General features: G+C 54.3%; 1 protein-coding gene and 1 long non-coding RNA gene across 4 annotated transcripts in view; one reads left to right on the top strand and one right to left on the bottom strand.

Moving 5' to 3' along the window:
• Positions 1–10,750, bottom strand: part of ADAMTS14 (ADAM metallopeptidase with thrombospondin type 1 motif 14) — a 79,739-nt gene extending 68,989 nt beyond the window's left edge. The window contains exons 1-2 of one of the 3 annotated variants that reach the window (XM_045040107.1): positions 10,422–10,750; positions 8,277–8,719 (exon numbers count right to left, since the gene is read on the bottom strand). In XM_045040107.1, the coding sequence (XP_044896042.1) occupies positions 8,277–8,719; positions 10,422–10,503 (525 nt within the window). In that variant the 5' untranslated portion in view covers positions 10,504–10,750. The remainder of the gene's footprint in view (positions 1–8,276; positions 8,720–10,421) is intronic. The other 2 variants (XM_045040106.1, XM_023240520.2) reach the window with 2 other exon arrangements.
• Positions 10,751–10,872: 122 nt separating this feature from the next.
• Positions 10,873–18,669, top strand: LOC123380801. The gene is made up of 5 exons (XR_006586998.1): positions 10,873–10,987; positions 11,192–11,256; positions 14,438–14,536; positions 17,712–17,785; positions 18,032–18,669. It is a non-coding gene; the product is annotated as an uncharacterized LOC123380801 (long non-coding RNA).
• The last annotated feature ends 373 nt before the right edge of the window (positions 18,670–19,042 follow it).

Genomic DNA, 19,042 nt, shown 5'->3' with positions numbered 1-19,042 from the left:
ACAGAAGCCGTCACGCAACTGCCCAGACCAGGCCTGAAGAGGTCCCGCAGCTTCCGGCCGTGCTCTCCGGAGACCGCGGCGCCAAAACCAGTGCTGCCCGCCCGACGGAGGGAGCTGGGGCCCGCCGGCCAGCACCGACGCCGGATGTGGGAACCGGGCCAGCTCGGACCGTCCAGCCCAGCCCGCCGTCCGGCTGCACACAGCTGCGGGGGAGCCCGGGAGCAGCCAGCAGAGGAACCTCGCAGCCAACCTACGGAGTCACCATAGCACTCCCTCACAGGGTCAGCTCACCCCGCAGCCACCGAGAGTCTGCCCCGGGGCAGGCCCTGTGCGGGGTCCCGAGGACACACGGGTGACTAAGCTCGGACCCCGCCCTTTGGGAACCCGATGGGCTCCTGGGGCCAGGAGCAAGTTGTAGCCTGAGGAAAACTAACAGGCCTGGTGAGGTCAGGACGGGGACGGGCTCTGCCTGCCCAGCTGAGAGCCCGGGGACCTCTCTGGGGGTGTCAAGCAGAGCAATAGGTTGCTCTTGACCTTCTTCTTCCTTCCCACCACCCACCTCCCCAGACCCAGCAGATTCAGCCGACAAGTTCACACCATAGCAACGGCTGCCGCATATCGCGTACTGAGCACACAGGACAGCTCTAGGAAGTGACCTCCTTTACGATGCCCACCTCACAGGTGAGGAAACGGAGGCACAGAGAGGCCCAGTAACTGTCCAAGGCCACACAGCATGTGTGAAAGCCAGAGCCGGGACTTCAACCCGGGAGATGCGGTTGCAAGGGTCACTCTCTCGTCCCCTCACGAACCGCCCCACCGGCGATCAGAGGCCTCTAGCTAATTGTCCCGCTGTGACCGGCCCACACGCTGTCTTAATAGGACCCTTTGCTTCAAAACCGCTATTTCTGGGGCACCTGGGTGGCTCAGTCAGTTAAGCATCCGACTCTTGATTTCGGCTCAAGTCCATGATCTCCCGGTTCATGAGCTCAAGCCCCACATCCAGCTCTGTGCTGTCAGGGCTTGGGATTCTCTCTCCCTCTCCCTCTCTGTCTCTGCCCCTCCCGTGAGCTCCCTCTCTCTCTCTCAAAATAAATAAGCAAACTAAACAAACACTTTTTTAGGTCACTATTTCAAATTTCTCCTTCAAATACTTAAAGATCTCACAAAGCCAGATGGGTACTTCCTTTAAACAGGGCATACCCCCACACCCCCTGTTTGCCACAGTCCCCCCTCCTCTACTATACGGGGCCCTTTCTCTGTGTCACTCCCTGCTCCTGGAGGCACTGAAGTCACCACCTCCTGTGCAACGTGAGCCCCACCCCCTGCTTGGCACTGAGATAAACAGAAGGTGTAAGGGATTCGGGGAACCAGGTGGCTAACGTGAGGGACGTACAAGCGAGTGGAGGGAAGGGGAAGGCACCAGAGGAGGAGCAAGCAGCCTGAGCAAAGGCGGGGGGGGGGGGGATGCTGCAAAGTCAGGTGAGAACACATCAACATGGCTGGGGAGAGGGTGGGGGTCCGCAGAGCAGGAACCACTATCTAGGCCAGGGAGGCGGGAGAAGCAACGAGGTGAGACCAGACCAACCTCTGTCCCTCCCAGGGTTGACAGCACAGCCGAGTGAGGGCAGGCAGCCCGCAGGCCAAGATGTACAGAGACAGGCCAGCTGGGTGGCTGGATGAGGGCACCTCTTGAAACTCCAGGCGTCACACTCCACATCCCCAGGACAGGGGTGGACAGCAGGACAGAGCCAGGGGCTTCCCAAGGAGGTACTGGCTCAGCCCTCTGGCTCCCCAGCCAGCAAGGAGTGGCCCCCAGGGCAAGAACAGGTGCTGACAGGGACACCAATGAGCCACAGGCAAATGTGCAATGGCAGCAGCGTACCAGCGTGCATCTGGAAAGATCAGCATCTTCCACCCATACTAATGTAACTCCTGCTTCCAGACCCCCCATGGCTCCCTATGGCCACAGGGGCAAGTCTAAGCTCCACGGTGAGGCACAGATTTTCCAAACTACATTTTCACTGCTCCCCCTCTCCTATGGAGAGCTGGGATGATTCGCCATTTCCCTACGAAGAATGCCTACAGTTCCTACCTCCGGGTTTTAAAAAAACTCCTACACAGTTCCTACCTCCGGGTTTTAAAAAAACTCCTACTGAGGCTTTAATATGCGGCCCAAATGGCCTGTCCCCTCGGAAGCCTTCTCGGAGCACCTCTCCTTCTCAATAGTCCCCTCCAGGCCACCCACCAAGTGCATTATGCTTGCCTGTTTTCCCATAAAACACTGAAGTTTAGTGTGGTCTGTCTGGTTTCGCACTGTCCACTGGGCACGTCAGCCTTTTCTTTAAACTGTGGGCTTCAAGCCCCCTGGGGGGGCGGGGGGGCTCAGTCGGTTAAGGGTCCACTTCGGCTCAGGTCATGATCTCACGGTCTGTGAGTTCCAGCCCCGCGTCAGGCTCTGTGCCGACAGCTCAGAGCCTGGAGCCTGCTTTGGATTCTGTGTCTCCCTCTCTCTATGCCCCTCCCCCACTCGCTCCCTGTCTCCCTCTCTCCCTCTCTCTCTCTCAAAAATAAATAAACATTAAAAAAATTCAAACTGTGGGCTTCTAGAATTCAGGGAGACAGGGTTGAGTCTCATCCCTGCACCCCCAGGACGTGGTGAAGGGCCGGGCTCTGGACAAGGGCCCACGGATTAAGGCAGCTGCATTATCTCAGCTCAGTCGTGATACTTACACTTCCACGCGTGGAGCCAGTGCTGATCGGCTCATCGTGCTAAGATTGCCGAAGCAGAGGGAAGGCAGGGCTTGGCCAGCCCGGGGACCAGAGGTGGCCTCAGACCCACGCCAGAGAACGCTGCTAATCTACATCCTGCTGCAACGCAAGGGCATCTGATAATATTTACAGTGTTTTCCACTATTAATAATAACTGTAATTACTGTAGTAAATGCTATGAGAAGTAATAAATATTATTATCAAGAGCCACTGAAATAATTTCCTTTATTAAGACCCCACCATACACCAGATGCTTCGCTTTTTTATATCATCTTACTTAATTCTCTGTACAAGCCTACAAATGGTTGCCCTTCTCTCCTTTTGAAGGTGAGGAATCTATACACAGAGCGATTTAGAAACACAGTCAGGGTCACGCGGCCAGTCTGGACCAGAGCGAAGAGACCCCCGCACTTTCTGTCGCCCTAGACTGTCTCCTCACAATTACTAACAGCACCTGTCTAGGCCTTTCTACTGGCCGGGCGCATTTTATAACAGCTTTACTGAAATACAATTCATATGCCATACAACTCACCCATTTAAAGCGTAGAATGTAATGGTATTTAGTATATGCACAGGGCCGTGCAACTGCCCCACAATCAATTTTAGAATTTCATCACCCCGTAAAGAAACCCCCTCCCCATCTGCTCCCTACCCCACTGTAAGCCCATTCTAAAGGCAAAGGACAGAGCCTCAGAGAGCTGCTGTGATTTGTACATTAGGCAGGGGTAAGAAGCAAGGCTGGGACCCAGCCCCGCTGCCCCTCCTCACACGGCCTGCCAGGGGTCTACTCTGTAACCCCTTAAATATGCATGATCTGCAGAGGGTGAAAAACGGAACCAGATGGTGACAGAGCTTACATGTGCCTTGCTTCCACACCAGGCCCGTGACTCACAGAGTCACTGAAGGCAAAGGGGGGACGCACAGCACAGACAAGTCCCCGCCACCCCCAGTGCAGGGGCAGCGAGGCCCAGGACACAGGGAGGCAGGGAAGGCAGTGGGGGAAGGAGCCTTTTGGGCAGTCTGGGATCTAGATGGTTTGTGGGGCCCCACTCCGCTGACCCCATTCCTGCACCCCCAATCCCTCCTGACCCACAAAGAACTGGCCCCTGCCCCAGGCCTCTGTGTTCCTCCCAGGAATTCAGAGCCATAATCGCTAACAGGGGACCTGCTCTGCACTTGACCCCCAGCCCGGGGTCCTGAGGTGACCCGGGTCCTCCCTGCCCACAGGCCCTCAGAGGCTGGGGGTCACAGGAGTGTCGGGAGAACCACTGCACTGACTGGCTGGGCTCCCCGAGACAGGCTCTGAAGAGTGGTCCTGCCTGGGCACATTCCCAGTTGGGTATCCTGGGGCTCCTCCCCCCCGCCCCCCGCCCCAGGGGAAACAATTTGCAAGTAGAAGGGGCCGCCCACATCCCTTATTTGCTTCCCCCACACAAGCCTGCCCTGGGCCAGTCATTCTCTCTGCTGGCCAGAGGCCCAGCACTTCCTTTCACGTTTATAATGTTTGACCAGTCTTGAGCCAATGCCACCTCCTTCAGGGAGGCTTCCTAGATGCCCTGACCAAAATAAGTGGGTCCTTCTGCTGCTGCCTCACACAAAACCGTGATTTGTCTGCTCGTATGTCTGGGTCCCCATTATCCTACAAACTCATCCAGGGCAGAGGTCCCAGCTTCCTCATTCCTGGGTCCTTCCTGACCCTCTCCCCCACCCCACTGTGACACACAAGACCGTCCAGAAGAGCAGGTGGGAAACGAGGTCAGTTTGGGCATGAATTAACCGCAGGGCACGGCACCCTCCCAGCGTCTGTCCCAGGTGCCCGTGGGGGAGTGGCTCTATGGGATGGCAGTGACACTTGCTGCCCGCCCCCTACCCCCGGGTGGGTTCCAGCTGGCAATGAGGACCAAGCCACCAGTTTAGACATGGCGCTTCCCCCCAGCGCAGCTAAGATCCAAATGGCTGCAGTCTATCCACACAAAGCGTCTTTGTTCAAGCCCTTCTCACAGTTGGAAGGTTGGCTTGGCCATGAGGGCCAAACTCAGGGCTGGCTGTCTTTCCTCCTGGTACCTGCAATGAAGCCTGGTCTGGCACAGAGCATGTCCTAGAACCCGCCAGGCGAGGAGGCCTCAACCATAGGTCTAGAGAGGCCTGGCTTCAAATTCCTTCAGCTGGCTTGCCCCGCGTCCCAAAGCACCAATGCCAGAGCTGGGAGGGGCTCTGAGCCCCTCTATCCCATCCTCCGAGGTGTACCTAAGAGGCAAGTGGAGCCCAGAGAAGGAGAGCAGCATGCCCAGGGTCACACAGCCACGTCTCCAACTCCCAGCTCAGACTCTTTGCAGTTAACAGCCTGTCCCATCCCTACTCGAGGACCCCTCTCCTACCCTGCCCTCCCCTCAAGGTCAGGCCAAGGCCCACCTTCCCAGTGCGCCTCCTGGGATCCCCTCCCCGGTTCCATCCAGCATGGGGATGTACCCTCACTGGCTTGAAGAAGGAAGAGCTTGTGCCCAGAATGCCCGCCTCGCCCTCTGGCCTCAGCAAACTTCTACCCACCCTTCAAGGCCCAGTTCAAACGTGACGTTCCCGGGGCACCAAAGACAACAATCGCTCCCGTCTCCTGAGCACCATCTCCATCGTGCTCTGGAATGCCAACAAGTTAACGCAGAAACTACCAGAGGTGTTTCTCCTGCTTGGCACCCAAGTTCCTTGAGGGCAGGGACGGGGCTCTCTGCGAAGCAGGGTAATAACAACATCTGCATACACACCGCGTACGACCGGCGGGCTTTACAAACTATACGGCGCTGGGCAAACAAGCTCTCTGCCTATCCTCAGATCTCCCCCCCACGGCTCAGTCTCCCCGTCTATACAGCGGGCAAAGATAATGAGTGCACGTCCCCGCGTGCAGGCCGGGGCTGTTGCTGCTATATTCCTCGGGTCACCTTCATTTTCTTACGTCTCCCTGAGGACCTCACCCACGGCCAGTGGTCAGTACGTATTTTTTTGGAAAGAAGGCCTTTGGGGACTTGAGGTGCTGAAGAAGATGGGGTTAAAATCCAAAGACCACACACAGATACAGACTCAAATCTGATCAGAAATGTTACACTGTAGGGGCGCCTGGGTGGCTCCGTCCATCGAGCGACGGACTTCGGCTCAGGTCGTGATCTCGCGGTTTGCGAGTTCGAGCCTCGCCTCGGGCTCTGTGATGACAGCTCGGAGCTCGGAGCCCGGAGCCTGCTTCGGATCCTGTGTCTCCCTCTCTCTCTGCCTCTCCCCTGCTCATGCTCTGTCTCAGAAATAAATAAACATTAAAAAATTTAAAGAAAGAAAAAGAAAGAAAGAAAAGAAAGAAAGAAAGAAAGAAAGAAAGAAAGAAAGAAAGAAAGAAAGAAAGAAAGAAAGAAAGAAAGAAAGAAATGTTGCACTGTGGCCTTTGGGTCCAAAGGGGGCTCAGCTGGGTCACCGTGAACAGCCCCTTGCTCTCATGGGGCACGGGGCAGTTTTCTGGAATGGGCTGGAAATTCTGAAATCCTTGCCCCGGGGAGGTTTCTGCACTGGGCTGTGGCTAGGGACTGGCTCCAGAGACAGCCGAAGGCAGCAGCAGTGGCCTGGGGGCAAGCCAAAGCAGTGGTAGTCATACCACAGGTAGTAATGCTGTTGATCGTCCACTGACAGCTTTGAGGCCTCAACGTACTTTCGTGGGGGCAGCGGAAGAGGCGGTGGCCGCAGCCCTGTCACTGAAGAGCCAACGGCCTCTGTGGCTGCGGACCGGAGAGGGAGTTCACGGTGCGATTCGGTCAAGCCACCGGTTTGCACCAGCACTTTCTGTCTCTCCCTGGGCGCATCCCTGGGCGACTGCAAACATCAGTCACCCCTTAGGGGGGTGATGATGAAAAAAAGAACAAAAAGCCCTGGCCCACATCAAGGCAGTGTGACAATCAGCAGGAAGGCACCGTGCAAGGACGGGGACACGGGGAGAAATGCTCCCAGCCCTGCTAGTGAAGAAAGATTCCCCCTTAGCATCCTCCCGATCTGACGCATCCCTCACTTAAAGCGGAAGGGCAGAGGAGCACGGGGGTCCTTTCCTGAGACGCGTCAGCTCATACCTGACAAAGCGTGACAAAGTAAAGCCTGGGACTGCCACACGGGCTCCCAAGCGCCTGAGACACCGGGGATGGAGCCGAACTCCAGCACGAGTCAAGGCTCCGAGAGGGCCACCCACGGCTTTGGGGTTTGCAGTACAGAGCCAACTAGCAGGCGTTCTGAGCTTGGGTGGATGGAACGGGTCCTAAGAAAAGGAACTCACTGAGCTCCTGAGTGGCTCAGTGAGTTAAGTATCTGACTCTTGATTTCGGCTCAGGTCATGATCTCACGGTTTGTCGATTCGAGCCCCGCGTTGGGCTCCACATGGACAGTGCAGAGCCTGCTTGGGATTCTCTCTCTTGCCCTCTCTCCCTGCCCCTCATCCGCACATGCATGTGTGTTCTCTCCCTCCCTCTCTCTCTCAAAATAAATAAACTTTAAAAAAGAAATCTGTTTTTAAAAAAAAATTTTTTTAAATGTTTATTTATTTTTGAGAGAGACAGAGACAGAATGCGAGTGGGTTAGGGGCAGAGAGAGAGGGAGACACAGACTCCGAAGCGGGCTCCAGGCTCCAAGCTGTCAGGACAGAGCCCGACGCGGGGCCCGAACTCACGGGCCGTGAGATCATGACCTGAACCGAAGTCGGACACTCAACCGCGGGAGAGGAGGCATCCCCGAAAATCTGTGCTGCGTGGCACTGTCACCATATAGCCACCCACGCACCCCAAGAAACCTGTTTTTTTAAAAAAGGGGAGCACTCACAGAGGGGAGCACTGGGAAAGAGCAGGCTGACTTTAAGACCAAAGACAGTGGGGGATGAGGAAGGACGTAACAATAACAAAAATAACGGCAGCTAACACCAACAGAGCCTTGACCCCATGCCAGGCAGGTGCTGACCACCCACCACTTTGCCTGGTAAGGTAGGTCCTATTATCGTCACTACCGCTCAGCCCCGGGAGGGCGTGGACCATGTCTGTGGCATCCCCCAGAGCCTGAACAGGGCTGGCCACATAGGACGCACACAGTAAATGTGTGCATTATGCATAAATCCTTGCTTCACACAGAAGGGAAGGCGGCGCAGAGTAATTAACATCTCCAAAGCCTCAGGGCTACTGGGTGGCCCAGCCAGGATTCAGCCCCAGCAGAGCCCGCCTTCCTTACCGCTGCATGTGTCTGGGCTCAGAGAATCCTGCTAGCTTAAGCCGCGGTCCCAGCGCGTCCGGTGGGGGAATGGACAAGGCATCATCCTAACCAGATCTTCCGCACCTGCCAGAGCGTGAACCTGGTGGCCAGCGGGGCATGCGGAGCTCTCCGGAGGCAGTGAGGCCTGTGACTGGCCCAAACCACACATTGTGCCCCCAGGAGTCCCAAACACAGGGAGCCAAGGAGAAAACCACGCCAGCCTGGCCCGGGTAGCCAGGCTTGTCCCTTACCAATCCGTCGCAGTTGCTGATGGCGACAGCTGCCCCTGGCATGCCCGTGACGTCCCCGGTGTAGACACACTCCCGCCGCAAGGGCTGTCGGAACAGCTCCCGAAAATCCTCCTGCCACTCCACGGAGGCTCCGGGCACCACCAGCCGTCGGTTGGGCCGTAGGCGCAAATGCAGTTCCTCCCCGAAAACAGTAACATTGAAGTAGAGGGAGGAGCGCCCCACCCGGCCAGGCTGCAGGGTGGCTCCTTTGCGGCGCAGGGGGCTGCGGGCCACCCGGAGGTGACCTGAGCGTGACCGTGGTGCGGGTGGCTCATCCACTATTGCACTCCCTGAGGAGGCTGCTGCTGGCCCAGACAGCACGTGGGAGAGGAAGCGTCCCCGAAAATCTGTGCTGCATGGCACTGTCACAACATAGTCACTGAGCTTTCCGGAGAGGCGCAGCTCTGCTGGAAGTAAACAAGGAGTTACATCAATGTAGTCTGTGCAAAGGTAAGGGGAGACCGGCAATCCCACGGGCGGAGAGAGCTCTGCAACCCTCAGCGTCACCTCGGAGGGACCTCTTAGCCCAAGTTCATCCGATAGCCATCCAGTGCTTCCTGAGCCTCTGGATCTCTGTACTTAGATGAACGGTGTTCAAGTACTCTGTGCACATAACTTGCTTTCTGTAGTCCCCAAGGCCCTGTTAAACTTAACAGAAGAAAAGAAATGATGCCAGAGTCCTGTCTGTCACTCTAGCCACGAGCCTTCCAACTTTGGGCATTGCCAAGGAAAGGGTTGAAATTCCCCGAAAGCCCCCAGGGCAAGGAGAGGGATGGCGGGATCTGCCCAGACTCCCTCAGTGTGCTGAAGTCACCAGCCCAGCCCGGGGTAGGGCCCTCCTCGCCAAGCTCTCTGAACACAGCCAGCAAAACACACACACCTAGAAACCCAGGGGATCCTGGGCACGTGTCAAGGAGACAGGACCTGGAGAAGGGAGGGAGGGAGTACAGGTTCTATGTTTTTCCAAGTTTAGAAAGAAAACTTTTTAAAGTAAACAGAGGCTGCTGAGATTTCGACACGGCCCAGCACCAAGCCTGGTAAATATAGATCTTCAAAAATAAAAAAGAGACGCATGGGGTGACCTGCCCACTCGGACTGAATTAAGTGTGAGGTCATGGCCCCATGCTCCAGGCTGCATGCCAGCAGCCCGGTCCTCACACAGCTCTCCCTGAGCCCAGCCAGGCCCAGCAGGAATGACAGCTCGCTGGCTTCCAGGCTTGGTGATTCAGGGACGGGAGTTTGGAGGGATTTTCATTTCCACATGGCTCCGTCTTTTGCCTCCCTAGCCCCCTTCACACTACCGATGAAACCTAGAAAATGAATGACATCTCCCGAAAACCCCCCATGCTCATGGCAGTTACGGTGGGGGAGTGCTGACTCTCCTCTGGTTTTACCCATTGAGACCCCCAGGATTTCTGCTAGGGAGATCCCACTTCAGTACACGAGTATAGAGCTCACAGACAAGCAGACGTCCCGCCTAGAAATAACCAGAGCCCCCTCCCCATGCTCGGGTGAGGGTGCGGGGCGTCTGGTCCGTGTGTGAGACGGTGTCTGCACAGAGCCTGAGAATGATGGAGGAGAGAGCTATCAGCGTGTTTCCCAGCAGGAGTGTGAGGGCCAGGTGCTCACTGGGTGTGGGCAACCACCTGCCAGCCTGACTCCGTGAGGATGAGGCAGTGAGACACGCACACACAAGTTGGAGAGACAGTAGGCACTGAAAGTTAAAGGCACACGGGACAGAAACAGACCAATAGTGTGTGTGTGTGTGTGTGTGTGTGTGTGTGTGTGTGTGTGTGTGCGCGCGCGCGCGCGGGCGCGTGTGAGAGAGAGAGAGAGACAGAGACAGAGACAGAGACAAATATATAGCCCCTAAGAAGAGACTCCAGATTCCCAAAACCTCTCCGGGGTCTCTCCACCTCTCGTGCCAGAAAGGAAGAGCAAGCTCGGGTCAGCGACCGGGCCATAGGGGAAGAAAGAGCTCAAGCCCAGGGCGCGCACCGCCTCCTGCTCCCCGGAATGCCGCCGGCCCCTCGGGCGCCCTGGGGCCAGCCTGACTCCCGGGCACCCCGGACCCCTCGCGCCCCCGCGCGCCCGACCTGCACGCACCTGGGGTCCGGCTGCCCGCGGCGGCGCAGAGCGCCCAGTGCAGGGGCAGCAGGCAGGACAGCAGCGTGCGGAACGGAGCCATGTGGCCGCTCGCGGACGCGGGCCCGAGGGCGCCCGAGCCGCGGGCTCCCGGCTGCCGACGAGGCTGGAGCGCGCCCCGGACTGCCGAGCGCGGGCCGACCGTCCTCCGCCTGCTCCGCCGCCGCCGCCGGCCCGCCGGCTCCAGGTCCCCCGCGCCACCGCCTGGACCGCTGGCTCCACGCGCCCGAGGCTGCCGGCGGGAGAGCGGAGCGGCCGACGCGCCAGCGCCCCCCGTGCCAACTGCCGCGGGCCGGTCGGTCCGCCCGCGCCGTGACGCTCGGGGACGCGGCGCGAGCCGGCCAAGGGGGCGGCGGGGCGGGCGGGCCGGGGGTGGGCACGCTGGCGGGGCGGGGCCGGGCGCGGGTCGGACGGGGGGCGCTGCGCGGCCGGGGCGGAGCGCGGGGCTGGGGAGTGCAGCGCCGAGCGGCCCTGCCTGATCGGAAGTGCCACGCGGAGCCAGCCGCCTGGGCTCCCCCGGAGTGACGGTCCGTAGCCGCTTTCCTTGTCCCCTCTGCTCCCCTTAATTCACCGCAGGGCCCACTCTCCAGAGCCACCGGGCGGAAGGGATGTCCAACTCCGTTTGGGTGATGAGACGGTGACCACCTCTCCTTCCCTAGAGGGGGTTTCTATCTCCTTTCTCTCCTAGTGGAGTGGATGCCCTCCACTAACTTTATCTACCCGTTTTGCAGACCACGCCTCTGGGCCCCCAACTGCAGGGAGTGACCTGAGTCCGAGTCAAGAGTGGTTGAACAAGGTGAGGAGAGAGAGCCCTCCCTGGCTTTGTGCTTAGACAGACCTGATTGGAATCCTAGCCGTGAGCCTCCCTGGGAGAGTTAACTATAGCACGCACTAGGTGTTCCATAAATAAGGCACCCTCCACCTCTGGCACGAATAGCTTCTCCGCGGCCCGAGGTGGGAACAATCCAGAGGCAGGGACGAGTGTGGATTGCTGGTTTTGCAGTGTTGCTGAGACCAGTTCAGTAGTCGGGGCAAATAGCCCAACCCCTGCTTCACTGTATAAATGTGTTCCTAACAATTTGCAAATGAACTGTATTTCAAGTAAGCCAGAGGTGGGAATTGGAGAAAGGATTTTTTTTTTTTTTAAGAACTGTGGAATAAAGAATCTTTGTATACAGTGTATAAAGACCCCTAATCTTTCTGCTTTTGAGTCCAGACATTTTGTTGTGGGGCTTTCTTAAAGGGAGGCCAGCTTGCGGGTGGAAATTCTCTAAACACACTTCTCTGGGGAATCCCTGGATCCCCTGAGAGAGGACTTGGGTTCCTGCACTCTTCCCACTGCACCCTGGTTAGGCTCTGAATACCTTCCTGCCTTGTGGACAGAGACCCGGATTCCTCAGGATTCCTCATCCTCGGTATTGGAGGGCCGGTGGGTTTCTGAAAGCAGGTTCGGAGAGCTGACGTGGTGTCCCAGGTCACATAGCTCATTTGCAGTGGGGCTGGGATCCCAGTCTAGTGCTGAGCCAGAGAAAGAGACAAGACGAAAGGTCAGTAGACTCTTCAAGGCTGAGCTTTGCCAAACCCAGTCTGTGACCAAGGGCAAGTCATTTTCCTCTTTGGGCGGCGGTACCTCATCTGTCAAAGGGGTGACCACGAGGCTCACGGGAGTCAAGGCAAACTCTGACGTCCTGTGGAAATGCAGAGCATTTTCTATTCCAAGGAATACCAAGAGAATTCCAAAGAATACCATCCAGTTATTTGCAAATGGCACCAGCAAATCCACACACGTATATATATATTTATTTGAAAGAGACTTTGTGAGCGTGCGCACATACAAGCAAGGGGGTGAGAGGGAGAAAGAATCTTTTAAAAAAAATTTAATGTTTATTTATGTATTTTTTTAATGTTTTGTTGATTTTTGAGAGTTAGAGAGAGACAGAACGTGAGCGAAGGAGGGGCAGAAAGAAAGGGAGACACAGGATCCTGACGTGGGGCTAGATCCCACAACTTGTGAGGTCACCACCTGAGCCGAAGTCGGACGCTTAACCCATGGAGCCACCCAGGTGCCCCTGGAGAAAGAATCTTAAGCAGGCTCCACGCTCAGCACAGAGCCCAGTTTGGGGCTCTATCCCACCACCCTGGGATCACAAACTGACCTGTATTAAGTTCAGGAAAAACAGAGTTCCTTTTTCTCACTCTTTCGGGTCCTTTAAGCTCTGTTAAGTCAAGAGCCAGACTGTGGTTTTGTGTGTGAGGACAGATGGAGCAAGAATGTGTGTGTGTGTGTGTGTGTGTGTGTGTGTGTGTGTCCGTGGGAATGTGGAGGAGGGGCTGTGAGGTGACCAGGCTGGAACTGTCTCCACTCTGGCCCCCCACAACTTTCCCTTCTCAGGGTCTCAGTTTTCCCAGCTGCAGAGTGGGGGCCCTATGGGGACCGAAGGGAAGAGTCACAGTATATGATGGCTGACTTTCTCCCTTGCCATCCCAGAAGCTTGCCTAGCCCCCTCCCTGAGCCCCACCCCATTCTTCCTGCCTTAGACTTGGTAAGTCAAGAGGGACAGATTGCAGCTGGGACCCCAGCAGCCTGACTCATGAGCAGCGGGCTGGGGCCTCCCCCGGAGCCAGTCCTGGCAAGCAGAGAGCAAAACCTCACCCCGGTTCTCTCCCCCCCGCCCCCTTCCCTGGGGCTATAACGGTTGCTTTTGTTGGCCAGTATTGTATGTCCAGGCTCTTTTCCACTGAGGAACCCTTTGTTAGGAAGAGCGGACAAGGGAACATAACTCAGAGTCTGGGCAGAAGGTGGAGGAAAGGGCTGGGTGGCAGGCCCCATTTCTGGAGGTGAACAGGGCCAAAGCAAGGAGGGAAGTTCTGGGTTCCCTGACTCTCACCTTGGGATTCTCGCACAGTGGAATACGGCTTGGGTGTTTCTCTCGCTGATGGTTCTCCAACATTTATCCAACGCTCCTTCTGTCCAAAGCGCTGGCAGCGGAGAGGGATATGCAAAGAGCTTGCACTGCACGGTCAGGAGCCAATTGGAAGATATGACAGGTGCACGGGGATTCCAGAAGGAAAGGGGCTCAGGGCAAGTTCAGTGGAAGACTTGGGTCCAAGCCAAAGCCCATAGTCCTTGGAGTACACCATGGTGCCTGCACAGGATTCTCGCACCCGCATCCCCGGAGAGGTCACATGGTTCTGTTTGTCTTCCTTCATCTTTTTTTAAAAATGTTTATTGAGAGAGAGAGAGAGAGAGATTGACAGCGCACGTGTGCACACAGGGGAGGAGCCGGGAGGGGGGAGAAGGGGTGTGGAGAGAGAATCCCAAGCAGGCTCTGCACTGTTAGCACGGAGCCTGACAAGGGGTTCGGATTCACGAACCGTGAGATCATGACCTGAGCCAAAATCAAGAGTTGGACGCTTGACCAACCAAGCCACCTAGGCACCCCTGGAAAGGTTTTTTAAAAAGATAAAAGGAAGGGGCTCCTGGGTGGCTCGGTCGGTTAAGCAACCAATTTCAGCTCAGGTCGTGATCTCAGTTTGTGGGTTCGAGCCCCGCAGCGGGCTCTGTGCTGACGGCTCAGAGCCTGGAGCCTGATTCGGATTCTGTGTCTCCCTCTCTCTCTCTGTCCCTCCCCCGCTTGTGCTCTCCATCTCTCTCTCTCTCTCTCTTTCAAAAATAAACATAAAAAAAGATAAAAGAAAGGGGCTCCTGGGTAGCTCAGTTGGTTAAGCATCCGCCTCTTGATTTCGGCTCAGGTCATCTCAAGGTTCGTGGGATTGAGCCCTGAGTTGCGCTCCTGGCTGACGGTGCAGAGCCTGCTTGGGGTTCTCTATCCCTACGTCTCCCTCACTGGCAGAAGTGCACGTTCTCTCGCTCTCTCTCAAAAAATAAATAAATGAATTTTAAATTAAATAAATACCTTTCTGCTGTGAAAACTAGAACACTTACAGAAAAGTGCCACCTGCTTGTTTTTTTACAGAGGGGTAAACTGAGGCCCAGAAAGCAGAAGTAACTTCCATGAGACCTCAGAGTGGGTTCGTTCAGGGGCAAGATAACACCCCAAGACTCCTTGCTGCTGGTAAGATGATCCTAGAATACCACCCTGTTGGTTTCTCCACTCCCCGCCCCCACCCACCGCAGGACCTTGGCCCTTTGGCTACTCATCGTTGGCTCCCACCTCATTCCTAAGGGAAGAAGAAAGGTGTGGATCTCTTCCTCCTGACACCTGAGAACCACAGTCCCACTAAGAAGTTCTAGGCCAGGGGCGCCTGCTGGCTCAGTCGGTAGAGCATGCAACTCTTGATCTCAGGGTTGTGAGTTCAAGCCCCACCTTGGGTGTAGAGATTACTTAAAAATAAAAAATCTTAAAAAAAAAAAAAAGTTCTAGGTCAATAGTTTTGAAATCAGGGTCCCCCAGACCGGCATAATCAGCATCACTTAGGTGTTATTAATGAGAATTCTCAGGCCCTACCCCAGACCTATTCAACCAGAATAGGGGGCGAGGCCCAGCAAGCTTTCTCAAACCCTCCATGGATTCTGGTGCATGCTCAACATGAGGATCACTATTCTAAGCAAAGCTTTGCAAATCAAGGCCCAATTAGGATGAGAACAAACTCACTGAGGACCTGTGACCTGCTCCTCACTGAAGGCTGCCACCCTCACCTCCTATCCCCAGTTTCTAAAGCTTCGGCTTGAGCGGTATCTGAAGTCTGGGTCTGGACACAGCTCCAGGAGCATCCAGAGCAACCAGAGACCATGCCTTGTGGCCCTTCTCCGCATCACCCTTCTCCTCCTCCTCCTCCCCACCCCTGCATTCCCTCTGCACATTTCTTGGCGAGTGTCTAATGACCGTATCTAAGAGACCCGGACGGGTTAAGTTAACCACAGTGATTTGTCATACATTACAGAACAGCTGACACCCCCGAGACCGGCTGAACCATGAGATCAGTTAGAAACAATGCTGTTTGTGCCCTGTGTGTAGATGTCGTATGGTTGTGGTTACTGCATGGTGAGGGGTTCAGGGAGAGGAGGTCTCCTCGTCCTAGTAAGGAGGGATGCCAGAAAAGCCAGCTGTCCTTCCGGAATTCTGTTTCTGCCATTCACTCTCCCGAAACTGTAGGTTTATAATTGCAAATCAAAGTCCAGCGCAGCCCCTGATATTGGCCCCTTGGGGCTCAAGAGAGGCAGGCAGAAAACAGAGACCCTCTCCTATTTCCTGGAGCCCCGTGGTTGTAATAGAAGGTCTTAAAGAGATTTGGCAAGGACTCATTTCTCACCAGCCTGTCTTCTAATCCTGGTGTCCTCTTAGATGCCCTGGTGGCATCCTGCCAGCAAAGACGGGCCAGGCCTCCATTCCCGTCCTTTCTCTAGATCAGTTGGGTTGTATGTAACCAAATAAATAAATATGGCTTAATTTATTACCCCACATAATATAGAACTCTGAAAGAGACCTGGGCGTGCCCAGTTAATTTGGCAGCCCAACAGACTCACCCAGTACCCTAGTTCCTTCCTCCTTCTGCTCTGCCATGTTTGCAGTTACTCTTGTCCTCAGTCTTGTCCGCTCTTAGTCACAAAATGGCTGCATCAGCGCCAGCCAAATGCGTATATTCACCAACTGCAATGGTGACTGGAGGCAACGGAAAAGGGAGTTCTTTCTTGTCCCCTCTTTCAAAAAATTTTATTATGCAAATGTTCAAACATAACACGAAAGAAGACAGTAGCATGAAGCTACCCCCAAATCCCCCTCTGGCTCACATTTACCCACAACTCAGCTTCGACCGTTATTAGCACAAGACTCGTCTTGTTTCATTGTTACCCCCTTCCCACCACACATCCTGGTGGGATTTTTAAACTTTACATCCAAATTAGCATACAGTGAAACAATGATTTCAGGAGTAGATTCCTTAATGCCCCTTCCCCATTTAGCCCATCCCCCCTTCCACAACCCCTCCAGCAACCCTCAGTTTGTTCTCCATATGTATGAGTCTCTTTTGTTTTGTCCCGCTCTCTGTTTTTATATTATTTTTGTTTCCCTTCCCATATGTTCATCTGTTTTGTCTCTTAAAGTCCTCATATGAGTGAAGTCATATGATTTTTGTCTTTCTCTGACTGACTAATTTCACTTGGCATAATACCCTCCAGTTCCATCCACGTAGCTGCAAATGGCAAGATTTCATTCTTTTGATTGCTGAATAATACTCCATTCTATATGTATACCGCATCTTCCTTATCCATTCATCCATCGATGGACATTTGGGCTCTTTCCATACTTTGGCTATTGTCGATAATTCTGCTATAAACATGGGGGTGCATGTGTCCCTTCGAAACAGCACACCTATATCCCGTGGATAAATGCCTAGTAGTGCAATTGCTGGGTTGTAGGGTAGTTCTATTCTTAGTTTTTTGAGGAACCTCCATACTGTTTTCCAGAGTGGCTGCACCAGCTTGCATTCCCAACATCCTGGGTTATTTTAAAGCAAACCTCAGGAGTACCTGGGTGGTTCAGTTGGTTAAGCGTCCAACTTCGGCTCAGGTCATGATCTCGAGGTTCATGAGTTCAAGCCCCACATAGGGCTCTGTGCTGACAGCTCAGAGCCTGGAGCCTGCTTTGGATTCTGTGTCTCCCTCTCTCTCTCTGGCCCTCCCCTGCTCATGCTCTGTCTCTGTCTCTGTCTCTCAAAAATAAAATAAAGCATTAAAAAAATTTTAAAGCAAATCTCAGACATCACCTCCTGTTTAGTATCAGTAGCTAAGAAAGACTTACTCGTCTCTAAAAACAAAAACAAAACATCAACAACAAAAAACATAGTGCCTCAGTCACATCTAACAAAATTAACCTCAACTTCTTAAAGTCATCTTATATCCGATCATTGCTTAAATTCCTCCACAAACATTTTCGTCTTCTTTCGTTTTGTTTTGAAGGCACAGATTGTCCAAATCCGGGTCCAAAATAAGTTCACACAATGTGTTTGGCTGACGGGTCTCAGAAGACTCCTTTAGTCAAATCCATGGGTGGGCAACCTGCACGTGGGGCCAAACCCAGCCCACGGCCTGTTTTTATAAACACAGCCTGCCACCTTCACTTGTTTACATATTCTTGGCCTCATTTCATGCTACAAAGGCACAGTGGAGTCGTTTCTACAGAGCCAGGATGAGCCACAAAGACTAAAATATTTATTACTTGGCCTTTACAGAAAAGGTTCGTTGACCCCTCATCTAAATAATTCCCCTATCTTCTTTTTTTTCCTCTCCAGTTTTGGGTTTGAAGAAATGAGGACATTTGTCCCACAGAATCCTGCGTTTTCTGGTGCCTCTTTTGAGGAGCAAGGTAGAGGCTTTCAGAGCAACCCCCCCAGCCCACCCACAGTATTTACCTTCAAGTCTTTTTTTTTTTAATACGATTTATTGTCAAGTTAGCTAACATACATTGTATACAGTGTGCTCTTGGTTTCGGGGGTAGATTCCCAGGATTCATTGCTTACCTACAACACCCAGTGCTCATCCCAACGAGTGCCCTCCTCAATGCCTATCACCCACTTTGCCTTTGAGTCTTGATACCCAGAATCCTTCACAGCCAATCCCTGAACAGGCCCGAGGCCCTCCTCGGAAGCACATGGCTGCTCGCGAGATGCCCTCCCAGCCCCCGACCCGGATCCTCCCCGCTCCATCTTCTAGCTCGTGGTCAGCATCTAACAAGCACGCCCCCTGTCCCAGCTCTGTGCTGGACACCAGGGACCCAGAGGTGACCATGGCAGACCGGTCTGTGGGTTCTGAGCTCCTCATCTACTGAGGGTGCTCCCAAGCTGGGAGGGAGGCACAGGTGCCATGAGGGCACAGAGAAGGCGTGCCAAACCTACATTTGTGCAGTTGGAAAACGTTTCCTGGAGGGGGTGCCCAGGGGCTTGTGGGGAGGGTGGTGCGGGATCCAACCTCAAAGGGGCCGAAAAGCTGTGTTAAGGGATCTGGCCCATCCGGAAGGCTCTCACAGCCCCTGGAAGCTTCTATGAGGGGGCGGGAGCAGCATTAGGATTGAAAAAGCGAGTGAGATGTAAAATCTCTCAAGTTTCTCGCTCCTGCTGAGGCATGAGTCACCCATGGTGGTGCACTGAGCTATTTCGAGCCCAGGGGGTGAAAGGGTCAAGATATAGTGTGGGGGGGGGCGCCTGGGGGGCGCAGTCGGTTAAGCGTCCGACTTCAGCCAGGTCACGATCTCGCGGTCCGTGAGTTCGAGCCCCGCGTCGGGCTCTGGGCTGATGGCTCGGAGCCTGGAGCCTGTTTCCGATTCTGTGTCTCCCTCTCTCTCTGCCCCTCCCCCGTTCATGCTCTGTCTCTCTCTGTCCCAAAAATAAAATAAATAAACGTTGAAAAAAATAAAAAAAGATATAGTGTGAGGGGTGCTTGTAATAGTGTTTTGTCTTTTCAAGATATATCAAATATGTATTTTTGATGTATATCTTTATATTGTATTTCATATCATATAATCTGTTTTAATGTATAATTTATGTATTATATAGTATATACTGTAAATTATGTAATGATAAGATTTTTAAATGCACAATTTATTCGATATTTAATATATAATTTT

Source organism: Felis catus, chromosome D2, assembly GCF_018350175.1.
Source record: "Felis catus isolate Fca126 chromosome D2, F.catus_Fca126_mat1.0, whole genome shotgun sequence".
NCBI classification, from domain to species: Eukaryota; Metazoa; Chordata; class Mammalia; order Carnivora; family Felidae; genus Felis; species Felis catus.
This window is presented reverse-complemented; position numbering and strand designations above follow the sequence as displayed.